Raw genomic sequence first — 18,827 nt, 5'->3', positions numbered from 1 at the left:
TATATATAGTTTTGTACATTAATTAATAATAATTTTAAGGCTTATTTTGTCTACTGAGTGATTTAACAAAGACTCAAAAATGGGATAATATATGGGTAAGTACTAGCTATATCATTTTGGGCTTTGGCTTCAGACCCAATAAGCATGCCAAGTCGAATGAATGTTTAATTAGAATATGCGAATTACAAAACGATCTCTTTAATTTAAAAATAAAAAATATTAATATGATATCAATAACAAACAAAAAAATTTAGATAATCTAAATCAAGCACACTTGTGGCTAGACTAGAACATGTTTCTTAAAAAATGATGCACAAGTTAGTGGGATTTGGTGTGTTTGACAAGTCGAAACGAAAATTCTTATCAAATGGTGAGAACCCTGTTTAGAATCATGGCAAGCAAAGTTCGGGATACCAAAATGTACGACCAAAAATTTCCAGACACTCGACGTCAATACTTCCACAGAAAACATGATCAACAATGACTTCCTCATTGTAGCGACACTGACAATGAGAGGCTACTCGAACACGATGCTGGCGCCTCAAGTGTCTCATCTACTGGAATCCTCCTAGAGAGGAATCTCCGTCACAAAAATGAAGTAGAAAATGAGCAAATTAGTCCAATAGCTAGGGGATATAAATGGAGAAAACACCATTGGAACTATGCTTCAACACAAGTTTGTTGTCCAGAGACTTTGAACTTGTTGACGACTGATCAATATCAATCTAATTCTGTTGTCTTTTTTTGGTATGATATGTTTGTTTCTTTGTGATTTTAGTCTTATATGTTATCAAATATCAATATAATTATGTTGTCCTTTTTCTCTGCCATTTTAGTCTTTTCCAACGTGACATTAATGTGATATTAATATGACATTTATGTAGTGCTAATGTGTTTAGTGTCATATTATTACTTCCAGTTAAAAATAACTATAATTGTTAAAAACTGGAATATGCATAAACAAGATTTATGTTTGATAACACAAAGTACCAAAATTTCAAATACTCAAATATATAAGAGAAAAAAATACAATTCTCATATTCTTATATTTAAAGGTTTAATTATTTTTTTCATTTACATACGAGTATTTATGTTAATCAATAAAGAATACTTTGTGTTGTTCAATCCGATGGAACGAATTTTAAATAGTTTATTGAGTCAAAATGTAGCTTATTATTTGCTAAAATTAGTTAGCTTTAAACAATAATATGTCAAGTTCATTTTAATATTTTCGACAAGAAAATAGTGAATTTGAAGTGTCTCGTTTTGGGATAAAAAAAATTAAATATAAAATGACTTCATTTTATTTATTTTTTCTAAGAATATAATATGACTTTATCCGATGATTTTTTATTTTCTATTAAATCAAGTCTCACATCAATCGAAATGCATGTTACATGTTGTGTGCGTGAACACAAGACGTTAGCAACGAGCTAATACTATGCGCACAAGATCGATAACACCGTAGCTTATTATTATCATAATTAAATCAACTCAATAATTACTTATATTTTATAATAATTTGTAACCACTGTGTGCTAAATATTAATTAATACTTTTATAAATATTATATTTTTCTTGCTATGTAATTTATTTTATTAAAATTTGGAGATTTTTTAAATAATTTTTATAATTAAATTAATTTTTAAGCTAAATAATTTTACTTTTTTCAAGATTAGAATGTTCTACAATAATTTTTGAGTAAGTCTAATGTGAGTCAATCTCACGAATTTTTATATGTGAGACGGGTCAACTATATCGATATTCATAATAAAAAGTAATACTCTTAGCATAAAAAGTAATATTTTTTCATGGAAGAACCAAATAAGATATTCGACCCACGAAATTGATCCGTGAGATCGTCTCACAAGAGTTTTTGTGATAATTTTTTGGATTAGAATTGATATGATTGTAAAAAATAAATATTTATCACAAGCAAAATTTTAAAATATATTATCCTCAAGCTTAATAATAGAGTAAATACAGATAAACCGTTATATGTTGATGATTTTTCAAACCGATTTTGACTTGCATTTGAGAATTAAAAAACTCGATCTTAATATTCCATATTACATATTCGTACACAAAAAATCCTATATATGCTGACTCAACTCATGAAAAATCATTAGTTTTATGTCTAAAGTACTACTTTTAATTGTAGGTATGAACTATGTCGACCCATCTCACAAATAAAGATCCGTGAGACCGTCTCATAGAAGACCTCAAGAATTCCATATTTGAATAACTAATTAAACTTGAATCTATTAATATTGATAAGTTTCATTATTTCTTACTATTTTGAAAATTGTAGAGGATTTTTAACCTCAATAACCGAATCATGCATCAAGGTTTTCATTCGATAACTAAAATCCGTCGATTAAAGTTTTGAGATGTGTGGTCATGTGTGCGTGCGTATATACATACGTGCATTGTGTGTGCTCAATTGCAAGTAAATAATTAAATCTTTCTTTGTTTTTATAATTCAATTATCAAACTAATAAAGTTATGATTTCACATTAGGAAATAAACCAAATTAATAATTGACAAACACCAATTTTTCATCAAAATGCAAATAATTTCACACACCAATTCACAATAATTTTCTTTTCTAACTTTAAGACACCGGCATCGTTTGCAAACTCCTTATCTTACGACTCAATGGCCCTATTTCATCATCCTGTATTTTTAAGTATATATAAAAAAAAAAAACATAGAGCACACACTACCTCACAGATCCACCATCATTGATACTTCAATACTTCATGACGTGTCGTTTGAAGTTGAGGAGGAATACTCCGACACCCACTCCACCGCCACCACGCGCCGGTGGAAATTACGGTGGCAGCCACAGGCAGCGCAGGTGAACTCCTCCTCGGTAAATGGCATGAATTCTCTGCACCCATCCACGGCGTATCCTCCTATATCTTCTGCATGATTTCTCTGGCACTCTCCATATCTCACAGTCCTCACAGCGAAGGCTGAATTTAAAGAATTCCCAGAAGACAGGTCGTGTTCGATGATTTTCGACCCCGCATGACACTTCTCCATTTCTTTTTTATTTATTTATTTATCCTTTGAATACTAGTGATTTTGAGTGAATTTTGGTTTAGGACGCACGTCACGCACCTGAGAGACGTAAAGATGGAAAATATTAGTGGAAACCCTAAACCTAGTGTTGGTCACCTAGGCTATGAGGTTTATATATACACCTAATGAATTTTTATTATTCTGAAAAAATCATAATTGAAAAGTTGACGATGAAATCCGTAACGCATTAATGAACGAGGGGAGATATATATACACACACACTATTGTATATGTATGTATGCATGTGTCTGTATTGTATATTTTGATAATACCTCGGGTTCGGTTCGGTTTGGTTCGTTGAGCAAAATCTTCTACGCTTGGGGATCGAGTCTGTAAGAACGAACAAACATCAGGAGCCAGGGTATTTATAGAGGCTGAAATTGCTGAATATTACTTTATGAAGAAGCACTCCAGCTAGGAAAGTTACCCTGGAATGGCAATCTGTTACGAGATTAACAATGATTAGTACTTATCACTGGATATTCTTGATAAAGGATATTATTCTACGAGAATATATATTGCATAATTAATTATTTAGAAATTAAACATTTTCCTTCGCTATTTTTACATATCATACACCATATTCTTAATGAATCATGCATATAAATTTTTTTAGAAAAATATATTTTTCAATGTAAAAATTGAAGTATACTAAATTTATTTCATAATTTAATGTAACTTTTTTCTCTATTTCATAATTTAAAATTTTGTGTAGATGTAATAAATCAATGTAAAATTCTTACTATTTAATTAGCTACAATATAGTCAAATTTAGTTTAATAATACTAAAATGATTAGCTTTAATCGAAGAGCAATGTCTCTTCTTTTTTTTTTTTTCTCTTTGAACGTGGTGGTTTAGTGGAATGGTCACCATGAATTGATTGCCTAATTAACCGCCAATTAATAATTAGTTACTCTAATTAATCAAAATTTGGTCATTTCCTCGCTATTGTACTATGGGGAATCCGATATTTAAACAATTTGTCGCGTCATGTTAGCAATGTCCAACGACATGTCAAGCAAAAAAGATTATTAAAGTGCGAAAAAAATAATTTATCATATCAAGATCAAATTTTGATTGATTAGTTGACCAAAATACAACATAGGCCGATTTATGATATTTAAAAATTTCGAGAGATACGAGCTATTTAATTCAAAAGCGATACAATTCTCTGATATTTTATATGTAATCTTTCCAAATATTTAATTTTTCACTCATAAATTTTGATGGCATGCTTAATTTTAAGACGTCGAAGGTCATAAAAAATTTCGTTGAAGTCTAATTTGTGATGGAAAAGGTAAGCATAGCTGCCCAAATGTATGGTAGACAAAGCTTTAATTAATTGTCTACTCTCATTTGTCATGCATGAATTCATTGATTTAAATTTAAATTAGATTATTTCTTTGTTGGTATGATAATGACTTGTTAAAGTTTTAAATAACAAATTAAGAGCAATTCTGATTTCACCTGTCGCTCTAATTTTTTGTGTTAAATAATTTACTCACTCGTGGGAATTAGCTAATACTAGTGTTCAATATACGCGTTTCGTATTTGTATAATATTTTTTTAATTAATTTGATTTATATTAAAATAAAAGTAATATCATAATTGCAAAAATTAACAAGACAGTCACAATACAATTTGAGAGGGGTAATCAGGAAAATAAGTTGAAAGGCCACATGTTACACTAAATCGGTATGTCTAATATAGGTGTGCAAGTGAAGCAAGCTACTTGTGAGTAATTCATGATCAACTCGGTCAAAACTCGGCTCAAGTATGAAAAATAAAGATATTTTTGTCAATACACATCTAAACCCGAGCTCAAGGGACTTGATATATACATGAGTCGAGACTACTTGCGCTCAACTCGATTTGTTTGCCTCCTAGTTTAATATCCTCTTGATTAAAATAACATAAACATATTTCTTATCCCTTAAAAGTTGTATTTACTCCAATAAGAAAATTTATTTTTGAATAATTAATTATGAAGAAAAGGCCAAATTGTTTTTGTATGGCCTACATATGTTTTTGTTCGCCAACAATAATTGGGTCTTAGTAGAATCATGACTTGATTCTTTTGTTTATCTGTCCGATTTTCTCCGCCACGCTGACATGAAATTGTACTTTGCAGGCATGCCGATCATCGGATATTGTTGATATATCCATGTGGAATTGAAATTAAAAATATAATTTTGTTATTTTATATTATATGTTTTTACAAAATGTCTAATGATAAACTGTATAAATTTTCTGAATTTAATGTTTTAATAACTTATTTTAGGAATTGAGATGAACATTAATAAATTTACTCAAAATCGAATATTGGAAAAATTACAATTTCAGTAGTATAAGTCGGTCTTTTTTTGTTTTAGTTATGTAACTTGTTACTGTTTTATTTTCATCAACTAACTTGGATTTTTTTTACCCGAAATCAATGAATCTATCAAATATTGCTTATTTAGAACTGATATTACTTTATTACATGGCTCATATATTATGAATAAAACATATATTATATACATTAAAATTTATTTAAGCAGAAAAAAAAGAGAAACGACAAGTTTTTTCCTCTTATTTTAAAATATTATGCGTCGTTTAATTTCATTTTTCTCCTTTGTTTTTGTTTATATTTATTTTGATGTATGTAATATGAGTTTATTATCACTATATGAGTTAAATAGGAGAGTATTAATATTACATAAACAATATTTGAATGAGTAAGTGGCTTTTGACCAAAAATCAATTTTCAGAAAATAGCTATATCTAGAAAGACAAAGAAACATAAAAACAAGAATTGATTGAAATGAAAGAATAAAATCCCTAATGTTTGTTTTGTGTAATTAAACTTATTCTGAAGAAACTTATAATTGATCGTATTTGTAAAATTAATTGAATAAGCACTTTTTTTTTTACCATTTCGAAACAAGAAAAAACAAGAAAACAGAAATTGATTGAATAGAACCCCTATATGTTTGTGTGCTTAACTTGCTCTAATAAAAGTCATACATGAGAAAATCGAGCTTCGGCTTCTGCCATGGCCCCAATCCTAAGCGTGGTATCGACAATGTTTTCAAAAATTAAACTTCAAAAAACATCAAATGTTGGAGATTTCACTACAAAAAAAAAAAAGGAGTAGCGACGGCTAAAACCATCGCTAAAAAGGTTAGGCGACGGTTTGGAAATCCGTAACAGGAGGTCGCGTCGCTATCTATCAGCGACGGTTTCTCAAACACCGTCTCCAGTAGCGACGGTATTATTTAACAAGAGTAGCGACGGTTAACAAACAAACCGTCGCCAATTTAGCGACGGTTATAAACACACCGTCGCTAATATAAAGCGACGGTTTAGTTAAACCGTCGCTGAATAAAACCGACGGGTTTTCGTCGCTGAATAAAAGCGACGGGTTTTGAAAAAACAGTCGCTATACGAAGCGACGGTTTTTGAAAAAACCGTCGCTATATTAAGCAACGGTTTTTAAAAGAACCGTAGCTTAATGTAGCGACGGTTTTCTGTAAAGAAAAAATTAAAATTATTCAAAATACTACGTCAAATTTCATAAATACAATACACCGGAAAAATTAAAATTAAATATTAAATTTTCTGTAAAAAAACGTTTTAAAAACTTAACTTGCACGAAGATATGCAAATCCACGTAATGCTGGAAGATCCCACCAACGAACAAATCTACGAAATTAATACAAAAATATGTTAGTATAAAGTAAAAAAAACCGATAATGCGAAAAAATCGATAGAATTTCGCTACAAAGTAAAAAAATCGAAAAGACGAAAATCGCTGAAATAAAAATGTTCGAGAACTTCGGTATATAAAGAATCATAGCGACGGTTATTGAAACAACCGTCGCCATTAGCAACTATGATACCCTTGTCCCACATCGAAAAAATCAAAGATTTAAAATGAGTTTATAATGGCTTACAATGGACTTCTATAGCAACTTGGGTTAATCATTTTCGTAAAAACGAGGACGAATATGAAGTAATTGCTATAGGAGCCCATTGTGCTGTCACGCAGCCACGTGCCCGGGCTCGGGGCGTGACAGAATGGTATCAGAGCCGGTCACCGGCATGGAACACCGGGAAATAAGTGCTATGCGGGGCAAAGTGCTACGTGCATGGGAGCCACCTCTTGAACATGCGGGGCAAAGTGCTACATGACGGGAGCCACCTCTTGAACCTATGGGAGCCACCCCTAGATTCTCGGTGCTGGTGGATCGAGGGGTCAGACCGCGACGAGGACGTCGCGTTCTGAAGGAGGGGTGATTGTGATACCCTTGTCCCACATCGAAAAAATCAAAGATTTAAAATGAGTTTATAATGGCTTACAATGGACTTCTATAGCAATTTGGGTTAATCATTTTCGTAAAAACGAGAACGAATATGAAGTAATTTCTATAGGAACCCATTGTGCAGCCACGGGCCCGGGCTCGGGGCGTGACAGCAACGATGTTGAGTTAACCGTCGCTTTCAAAATCCATCGCTAAAATTGCGACGGTTTATCAAAAACCGTCGCTATACTAGCAACGGTTTGTCAAAAACCGTCGCTATTCTTACCTTTTTTTGTAGTGTTTAATAAAATAAATATATAAATTATGTGATTAAATTAATATATTTTACAACATGTCATGAATTCACGTCGAACTATCAGAAAATATAAAGAACAGTAAACACGTACCATAATCTATCGATTGATCTAGTGTCGGAGTTATGGATCTTCCAAGACAACAGAGAATCGACCATTTTATTCTTGCCTTAGATGAGAGAACGAGAGAAATCTAGAATATGTGTGCCGTATATATTATATATTATTCTCTGTACCTTGGGGACCATAACTTTATATAACATTAGCAGTTTTCGACCTATCATAGAAGACTTAATTGGGCTGGATTTCTATACATAAGGTGGATCATACCAATTTATTTAATACTTTGAAAACCTATAATTAATTAGATCACTTTATTGAGTTTTTTTATTAGATAGCTTGTCTATGTACAATTAATTAAATCATGTGAGCCCATAAAATAATTCCAATACAAACCTCAAAGTACATAAATTCAGAAATCAAACTTTTGTTCCATAAATTAGCTGAAACACTTTGTACACTACCAAGATTACACGAAATTGTTTAATAATCTGGTCTCTATAAAAAAATATAAAAAAAACAAAATATAACAACATAAAAAATGTACAAAAATAACTAATAAAAACATCAGCGGTTTTTTTAGTTTGAGCTAGAAAATCCCCCCTGTGGAGCACTTTTTATTCGAGCTAGCTCGATCAGAAGACAACTTGAACACGAGTAGAATTTTTTATGCCCTTGTTTCGTATAGTTTAAATTGTCAAAATAGTCATCTAAAGTTGACATATTTTAGGTTTAGGTCCTGAAATTTGTAAGAAAATATAGGGTATTATTGATCATGTAAATTATTATTTTTTATTTTTGTCTTATTTCAATAAGATATTGATACGACACTAATCACGACAGCATTTTTCGGGAACACATCATTGTTTTCTAGCGTCACGTAGTGCGAAATAGGGGGGAAAATATATATATACATATATATGTGTGTGTGTGTGTATTATTATATTTTTTTGGTAATTATGTATAATTTATTTATACATTAAGTTCAAGCTCACCACAAATCTAATTATTTTATCCTTCAGCATGGGTGGGCTCATTTTGTTTGAAGAAATGTTAGTCTGGACCCGTCCAGGAAATGATTGGTCCTTGATGATTTCTTTTTCTCGGACAATCTCTAATCTTGTCCATTAGCATCATAACCGTTTCTCATAACGTTTTTTTTTCGTATTTTGTTATCTAATAATGGTCAACAATTATTTTTAAAAAACAACATTTTCTGTATTGTATTTCAAATACACTCGAGGATGTTATTTTTTAAAAAAGAATGGTTGATCAGGTCTATTTTCCCAAATATTTTCTTTTATAACATAGCATGTGTCTTTTTCCTCTTAGCTCATGGTCTATTTGATGTCAAAATCTTAAATTTGGGACAAAATATCATTTGAGATTCAATTGTATACATACAATTGGAGAAGCATATTGTTAAAAGAAAAACACAATTTTATTAATCATTAATAATCCATAAAAATATAATCTTAGTTTACTTTGAAAATATTGTTTTAGCTTGGATTCCCTTACGATTTTGTTTTCTCTTTTATCAATTTTTTTTTATTTTTTTAAATGATTCAGGAGATCAATAATAACATTTTATCATACATCTAAAAAAAGTTTTAAAAGTAAAATTAATGTCAGGCTGGCTCCAATTAATCCTCCAATTATCAAACCGGATGCATTCTGGATTGGCAGTCTATGGTTCCTAGTTTCTACAGTTTGGATTAAGTCATCCTCATTTTTTGTGAAGTGTTCATCATATGTATCCCATTTGGGATCTTATTCGGTTCACGTCGTCATGAATATAATTTTCTCGATGTAGCATAGAAAAACTCCGATACATATACATTCATATATAAATACAGAGAAAATAGTAATTTTTTTTTTGTAAATTACATTACACAAAAAAGTCTTGTGAGACGGTCTCGCGGATCAATTTCGTGGGTGAATCTCTTATTTGGGTCATCTATGAAAAAATATTATTTTTTTATGCTAAGAGTATTACTTTTTATTGTGAATATCGGTAAGATTGACCTGTCTCACAGATAAAAATTCGTGAGACCGTCTCACAATAAAGACTTACTCATTACATTAATGTAAACTAATTAAAAGACCAAAAGCTACAATTTACCAGAGGAATCTAATAACTATTTTTCAAGGAAATTAAGGAAATTGACGTGAAGTCGATGGGCAAGTTGCGTTGCTTTACAGGCGAAAAAGGTTCAAACACTGCACATGTTTGCATTTATGTCTAATCCTGAATTCATACAATGTATGTACGTACGATCATCCATCATGCATGTGATATATATATGATACCAATTACTACAAAGGAATGGATTTATGAGCTGCCATTTTACTGCTGGTCTTTATCCATAAATATCAAGTAATTAAATTCATTTTAAATATCAAAGAAGGAAACATGAATAAAAAATTAATGTACAACATGTTAGATCAAGAATATTAAAACTAGTTCGAAGATGATTGACACGAATCATATAATCTCAATTACATTGGTTTAAAGCCAAAAAAAAATGAAGAAAGTTGAAATCATGTGCTAAATTATATTATACCTTGATCTTCATCAAAATCGAAGTTTGTCAAATATTCCTTAGCTTGATCATCAAACAGCCAATTCTCCAGCACTGCGAACTCATCCGGGTCCGGTTTGCTATCTGAAACGGATCTCGAAAGTTCGGGACGTGATGGTTCATAAGCCAGACCGAATCCAAACAAGGATTCAAATGCTTCAGACAGATCAATCCCACTCCTGCTTTCGATCCCAGGAGTGAGGATCTGATCGTCACTCGATGCTGCGTCACATTTAGACGAATTTGGAGTACTTGAAGACTTGGAATGATTATTCTGATCCTCAGCTTTTGGTGTCTTTCTGACCCAATCTTTAAGCAATCTGGCGATGTTTTCAGTGCTGGATGCATAAGAAAATGCTTGGCCAGGAGAAGAATGGCTGGCATTAGTACTCTCGAATGATAATGCATCAAGAAGGGCCTTCTTGGCTGTGTTTATATCAGCTTGTAGCCTCCTCTCCCACTGCCCTCTCGAGATGGAGTGAGAATTTTTCGGCGAAAATTCGACGACTACTGTGGACGGATCGCCGGACCCGATTTCGAGTTTCCTGAGTTTCTTCTTTAAATGAGTGTTCCAGTAGTTTTTGATGTCATTATCTGTTCTTTCGGGGAGATGAGAAGCTATGGCAGCCCATCTGCACACAGAACAACATGGTTGCTACAAAATGTAAGGGATATCCAATACAGGTTTTAACATAAAGATTTAATTAGTTTTTGTGGTCGATATATATAATAAATGTAGCATAGCATACTTATTTCCCAAAAGGGCTTGAAGCTGAATAATCATCTTTTCTTCGTCGTCAGTGAAGTTACCTCTCTTGATCCCTGGCCGAAGATAATTGGTCCACCTTAGCCTGCAACTCTTGCTGCATCTCTTTAACCCTGCAAAAACAAATTTCCTTTTTCAAAAGTTAAACATTTGAGAAAGTATTTATATTCTTCCTGCAAGAAAAAGAATAGAAACAGTGGGAGAGAACAGCCGGAGATGGATTCATATGTAAACTTTAACTTCATCTATAAAATTTTCATAATTCCAATGTGAAAATTTGAAGGAACAGTACTTTTTCCAAGAAAAAATGAAATATATATAACCCACCTGTTTTACTGGGAACAGCCCTCCAATTTCCGGGGCCATTTTCTTGAACAAAAGAAACCAATATGATATCTTCTTCAGGAGTCCATGGCCCTTTCTTCACTCCAATTTCATCACAGCAAGGCGGCCTTCCCATTTCCCCCCGCGGCCACTAGTTATGTTTTCTTTCTGAATTTTCTTCTAATTTATTATATTGTTTTTCTTTTTTGCCTCAACTTCTGCAGTGCTTTAAGAACAAAAAGTGTTGGCTCTTTAATCAAATTTCTTCCCCTATCTTTTGAAAAATTTTCTTTCTTGTTTGAGACAGCTGAGACATTTTGTATTATGGCTGTGTTTTGTTTCATCCACGTATATAGAAAGTAGACCACACTGGTCTGTTTTCTATATCATGACATGACCGTAAAATGTAAAAACGACTCCTCGAGAGTGTCAAAGTAGGATTCTTCTTTTCTTGTTTATGAGAAAATATATTTTATTTGGAAAACGATGGTATAATTTAAAAGATTAGAGTTACACCGTTATCACCAGTTATAATTTTTGATAAAACAAGAATCAATCAATCATATATATATATACACACACACACACACACAGTTTTGATATGCTGCACACTACCATGTACACCTATGTGAGCACCGATGATGTGTCACTCACCTATTGGATGTGATGAAATATAGAAGAATTGCGCATCCAATTGGTGAGTGACACATCATCGGTGCTCACATAAGTGTGCACGGTAGGTGTACAGCATATCAAAACTGTAAATATATATATAGATACATCAATGTTTATGTACATTGTGCATATGTTACAAATTAGTATGGTGGTTTGAATTGTTAATTATTACTTGATAACTTAAAAAAATTGATATTCTACCGCACTGGAATACTTATTGTTGTTGTTGTCGTCGTCGTTAATATTATGAAAATTATTATATGATAATGTTTAGGTTGATAATTAGTTTGTGAAGTACAGATAAAGATTTAAGTATATACCAGTAGTATATGAATTGCATGTGTATAATGTGATGCACAAATATCGTGTACTGCTTGTGTATAATACACTTTTATTTTTCAAAGACATGATCTAGTTATGATTTTTTAAAAGATGGAGATTTTCAAATATTTGATTTATTTATGATGTTTTTCATGTAAAAAATTGTGAATAAATAATTAGAAAGTGATTTATTCTATCTGGATGAGTTGCTTGAAGAAAAATATAGAAGAATAATTGGTCGGAGATATCGAAATTACTAACAAGTACAAAAAAAATGACATAATAAAATATGTTGGTCAGGTAGTCATGTGTCATACCAAACGTGGTTACTTTAATATCCTAATTAGATAAGTAAACGATACAAATCAAATTAAATAACATCGAACTTGAGTTTGACTGGTTTAAGATTGATAGAGGATTGAGCTCGAACTCAACTTGTCTTGAAATTAATAAGTTAGCGAAAAGCTCGTTTATCATGGTAATCAAGTCGGAGCTCGAGTTTGGTTATTCAATAGCTCGTTTATCATGTTTAACAAGCCTTACTTGAGTTCAACTCGTTTTCAAGCTGATAAAACATACAATTGATCTCGAGTTTGAGTTTGATTCATACTTGTTAAAAATTATATATATATATATAACAAACGAACTCAAGAGAGCTTTTTATCGAACTAAACTCTGAATAACTCACGGATCGTTTGATTCGTTTACATCACTCACCCTAACGCATTACTCTAAAATCACATGAAATATCTAATAAAAAATTTGACTAGAAATGCATTAACTAATAACTCTAACATGGTGCAGGTAAAGTCAGCTTTGCCCACCTTCTCTTTCTGCTGCTTCTGCAGAATCCTCGATACCCAAAAAACGTGTGGCATTCAATGCGAGCTTGCCCCCGCTGCCCAAATCATAAACCCTAATTTTGCCACCTTTCTTTAATTATTTGCCCTAATTTTGTCTCCCTTATTCAATAATAATTAACAAAAATACCCACACTGAATTATATATCTACGTTGAGCATTCAAGTTTTGCATGCTTACTGCAGTAATTGATATATCTATTTTAAAAGGGAAGTAGTTTTCAAGAATCTAATTTTATTTCTCTCCTTCCCCATGTACATTGTGAATCGTGCATCAACTTAAATATTAGGTTGACTTGTAAAATATGATTATCATCATCATGAGATACTCTAATTTTGTGTTCGAAAACGAGGTCTTGACTCAATGGTTAAGATTGAAGTTTTGAGAGTTTGTTGGTCTCAAGTTTGAGTAATATCGTTGATTGTGAGTAGTTTTCTTAATTTATTTTGGTATATTTAATTGTTTTTTTGTATTGTTTTTGCTCGAGATAAGCAAATCTCGTCGGTTGTGCAGACAATTATATTATGTCTTTGTAACTTGAAATAATATCATACTTGCAGTGTAAAAAAAATTTATGCCGTTTGAACTGAAAAGGGAAACACAATCTTGGATTATTATCCCTCCGTTCCATATATAAGTCCTTTTACATATATTAATAAAATTATTGGAAAAACAAATTTACAGGTGGAATGACTATTAGAAAAGCAAGTTTTAATAATATGATATAAAAACGTGTTGGAAGTAACTGATGTATTTAATGAATATTGGTAGATTAGTAAGAAAAAAGAAAAAATAATACTAAATATAGCTAGTGGACTATATATTTAAGATATATTTGGAACAAATGAAAAATGAAATATGACATTTATATCAATTTTCTCACAAAATTAATTTTGAAAAATGATTTTAATTGGGGAAAAACTTAACTAATGTTTTCTGGTATTCCAATTATAATATTTTTTTTATCATTTAAAAAAATTATGAAAAAATTAAAAATTTGTGGATAAATCATATCGTTTTGGGAATTTTATGTTGGGCAAAATACCCGATTCTACCTCACATGAGATTTACTTCTACTGAGACTGTCCTTGTAAATGTTGCATCATATAATGTCATCACAAAAAATTATAAAAATTCATTATACAATTAAGTGTAGGAAAAAATCCAAAAACCATGATAGGACTTAGATCTTTTCATTATTAAAAATTTGGTCATAAACTTATAATACATTAAATTGATTTTGTTTTACAAATTTAGTTAAATTTGGAGGAATACTTACATTACATTAGACATTGCTATTATGTCAAATCCTAATCGAGAAAATAAGAAAAAAAATGAACAAAAATCGACGGAAAGTCACGGTCGCAAATTAGCGATGATTTGGATTATATAAGCCGTTGCTAATTTGTGACTGTTTTTCACAAAAAATTTTAAAATATAATTAATAGTTAAACCTACTTCTGCTTAAGTCAAATGCACTTATTAATGCCGCTTGCTAACACGGAATATTATTAATAAACGCTTTGTCATAATTGTATTTGAATTGTTGCGCCAATTAATGTCAGACTGTCACTATTTAATTATGGATATAATAAATACAAAAACAAAGTAGCTTTGTATTAATCCAGAAATAAATATCCATCTTTACATATACATAAGTTGGTTTATTGTGAAACGGTCTTATATATTGTCCTCGTGAGACGGGTTGACCCAATTCACATCTATCATTAAAAATAATACTTTGTAATGAATTAGATCGAGTCGGAAATCTGTGTCATAAAATTGACTTGTGAGGCAATATTCTCACAAAAATTTATATATATGTGTGTGTCATTGCTAGAGAGATATGACCACCTTATTTTTTAAAATTATTGAATATTAATGGAACATACCATATGCTTTTTATAATATCTTAATAAAGTTTTTTTTTAATAGAAAAATATAAAATTTTAAAATATTGTTAATTATACCTGTGGAGTTTAAAGTTTTGTATGCTTTTGATTATTATTACTTTTAACACGGAATAATAAATGCAATTTGGGCTAAACATATAGTTTACGGCCCATAAACGAATCAGTGCAAAAAGGCTTTTTGATAAGGCCCACAGCAACCACTTATTGTTATGGGCCTATCAGTATGTTTGGAGGCGGGCTAAAAAAATCTAATATCTATATTTGTTTCTTCATTTTATTAATTTTAAACTTGAATTTCTCTTGAGTGTTTGGAACAATAAGGGATTCTTTAAGAAATTAAAAAGAAGTGGGAGAGAAATAAAAATATTAATTATTTAGAAATAAAAGTTCAAAGCTAAAATAAATTAAAATTTGAGCGTTTGGAAAAAATTGATTAAAAGTTCAATTTTTAGTAAACAACAAAAATATTCTTAACATGTATAATACATATCTATTTCAATTATCTAAATTTGGATACGAACACCATCAATAATGTATTTATATAATTATTATATAATTTAAATATTGTTTCGATATTAATCTTTCTTGTTATAATATGAATATTTAGAAATTTATGAAAAAAGTAAAATATTTTTAAAATATAAATGTTTGTAATAAAATATGATTAGAGTTTTATGAATTTCATTTGAAACTCTTGAAAACTCATATATAAATAAATTTTAATATTTTTTAAAAAAAAGTTCAAAAATATTTATAAAAATTGAGGATAATTTTGGAATATCATAATTTTTTAAAAGATAAAAATATCAAATCATAATTTTAAACTATTAAAAAAAAACCAGGTACTCTACCAAACACCTTTTAGTATTATTTTACTCCCAAACAACTTAAACTTTTGAAAATCTCTTAATGACATCAAACACGTTTTGCAATTTAAACATTATGCATTTCAAAAACATAAATAATAATAATAACATTTTCCCTATGCACAAAGAAACCGCACTTCGATTAATTAATAATTGCCCATAATATGATGGTATTTAAATTGGTGAAGTAGTTAGGCGTTTGAACAATAGTCAAGAATTCGATTATTTATGTCTAACATTTTCTCGGATGAGTATGTCGCACAAGACTTAATGCAAATAATATATAAAAAGTTACTCAACACAGAATTTTTTAAAATTAATATTGCCATGTGATTATGTGGCTAATTATACACACACATATATATACTTGGCATAAACATTATACATATAGCCATAGTTTGGTACACATTATAGGATAAACATGTGATATATAATATAAGGATAAGTTAATGATATATAAGATGTAGGATATTATATTTAATATTTGGTATGATTTTAATAAGAGTGATTAAATTTATATATTATATTGTAATGACAAAATTAACATTATCATAATAAATTTTATAATTTCAAAGTTGTTGCTTAAGTTCATATTTCTTATCTGTTCATGCGCCAACAGTGCTTGCATGATTTATTTATTTTTACATAATTTTATATATTATATAATATGATAATCGAGCCCTTGATTTTGTGAGTCAATTCAAATATCAATTTTTAAGGTTAATCGAGTGATACTAATAATTTTATTGAGATTTATAAAAAATCATTTATATAATTATCTCGAGTTCATTTATATAATTATCATATTATATAATATATAAAAATAAATAAAAATACTTATTTGATGGGACGGTGAAATGAGAGAACGATAAGGTTTAAGATTTTTATATATTGAGGGTAATTAAGTCATTTGTGGTGTTTTTTATCATTAAATTAAAATTATCACATGTCATAAAAGGGATACATTATCCTTATATAAAATTATTTATCACGGGCTCATTATATTATTATGGACTTTCTAAAAAAGTATCAAACATGAGATAATAAGGATTATTTATCAATCTCTCTTATCCCGTGTACCAAACTATACCATATAGTTTTTACAAGTATACTTTGAAAGTAATTGAATGTGATGATGTCTAGGTAAAAAAAATGAACCAACTGATTTTAACTTAATATTTTTTTTAAAAAAATGTAGAAAAATAAAAATAAATTAACATTATGATCATTTCGCACAACCTAAAGTCATCGATCTAAACACAAACTTTGAGTGCGTGCTTCAATTGCTTCATTTAAATCGATCAACGATTTGATTTCTGATTAAAAGTATTCCAAATTAAATTCTTATTGTAAATCAATTTTTTTCATCTAAAATTAAATTAAAATAAAATAAGACTATATTTGATGAAGAATTGGTACAAAGAACATTATTTTTATTAAATTAATGGGACAAAATAAGTTAATGTGTTGGAAGCAAATTAAGGCATATGTAGAGGGTTTATTGCTAATACTATTAGGCCTCTAAATTGTTACCCTTTGGTTGTAAGGTTGAAATGAAACTTTGACCACATAATTAAAGTAAATCTAGTAAATTATTTTTTTTTAATGAAAAATATGCGATCTTATGCTTAAGATCATGTCTATTTTAATAAATACAATCATCTTATAAATAAAAAAAATAAATCAGAAAACTTAATTTTTTAAAAAAGTATTTACTAAATCCGATTTTAATTTCTTTAAGAAAGTGACGGGTTTTAGAAAATATGATAGTAAAAAAATCTTTTAAAAATTTTAAAAGAGAAATTACAATAAAATTTTAAAAACATAATTTTCAAAAATTGAAAACTTTTCCAATTTTTACTTTATTAAGTCACACACTAATCTGTAGTAATTTTTTGTTTTTTACGTCACATTTAGGGGTGTAAACGAACCGAATCGATCGAATATTAGTAAAAATATAAAGTTTAAATTCGGCTCGAATTAAGTATATTAGATTTTGCGCTCGATTTGAAGCTCAAAATTTTTAAATTTAATTTTGGCTCGAGTTCAGCTCGAAAGGAAGTTCGAGTTTGGCTCGAAATCTTCGATCGAACCTATTCGTAAATTATTCGAACTATTATTTGAATAGTATGGTTTGTGAATGAAAGTTCGAAAGCTCGAAACGTTCGAAATGCTCGAATTGTATATATATTTCATATATAATTATATTATATTAATAAAATATTAAACTTTGTAAACGGCTCACGAATTATCGAACAAAATAATTTTGACTTGAGTTTGGCTAAAAAAAGTTCGAACATGTTCGAGTTCAGCTCGAGTTTGATAAATTTGAATACAAATCAAATATTTATCGAGTTAGCTCGAAAAGTTCGTGAACCAACTCGATTCGTTAACCCTATCACACTAACATTTCTCCACTTAATATTTTATACATAGCAAACCCACCTATATCCATTTATTATTTTCTTGCCAAATCCCCCCAAAAAAAACCAACAAAATTATAAGTTTACTCATATATTTTATATATACTAGAAATAATGCACGTGCGTTGCACGTGAGAAACATATGTTGAAGTAATTAGAATTTGAAACAAAATTAGTTAACTCAACAAAAACAATGATAATAGTATTGTAAATTTTGACAATTCATGTTAATTAGCATATGTAACTAATTTGAAAAAAAACATATTTTTTAATTTTAAAAAAAGATTTGGACTACTAAAATTTTTCTCATATCTTTTTTATCATATTGTTTTCTTTTGTTATTTGTCATTTT

General features: G+C 29.8%; 1 protein-coding gene across 1 annotated transcript; it reads right to left on the bottom strand.

Annotated features, from left to right (window-relative positions):
• Window positions 1-10,201: 10,201 nt before the first annotated feature.
• On the bottom strand, window positions 10,202-11,900 carry LOC140969424 (myb-related protein 306-like). The gene is made up of 3 exons (XM_073430773.1): window positions 11,421-11,900; window positions 11,077-11,206; window positions 10,202-10,959 (listed from the first exon to the last, which is right to left on the bottom strand). Exons 1-3 carry the CDS (start codon window positions 11,551-11,553, stop codon window positions 10,299-10,301), a joined length of 924 nt encoding a protein of 307 aa, XP_073286874.1. The 5' UTR covers window positions 11,554-11,900; the 3' UTR covers window positions 10,202-10,298.
• Window positions 11,901-18,827: the final 6,927 nt, after the last annotated feature.

This window comes from Primulina huaijiensis, unplaced genomic scaffold (genome assembly GCF_012295235.1).
Source record: "Primulina huaijiensis isolate GDHJ02 unplaced genomic scaffold, ASM1229523v2 scaffold4153, whole genome shotgun sequence".
Taxonomy (NCBI): domain Eukaryota; kingdom Viridiplantae; phylum Streptophyta; class Magnoliopsida; order Lamiales; family Gesneriaceae; genus Primulina; species Primulina huaijiensis.
The sequence above is the reverse complement of the archived record's forward strand: the minus strand, read 5'-3'. Positions and strand labels throughout refer to the sequence as shown.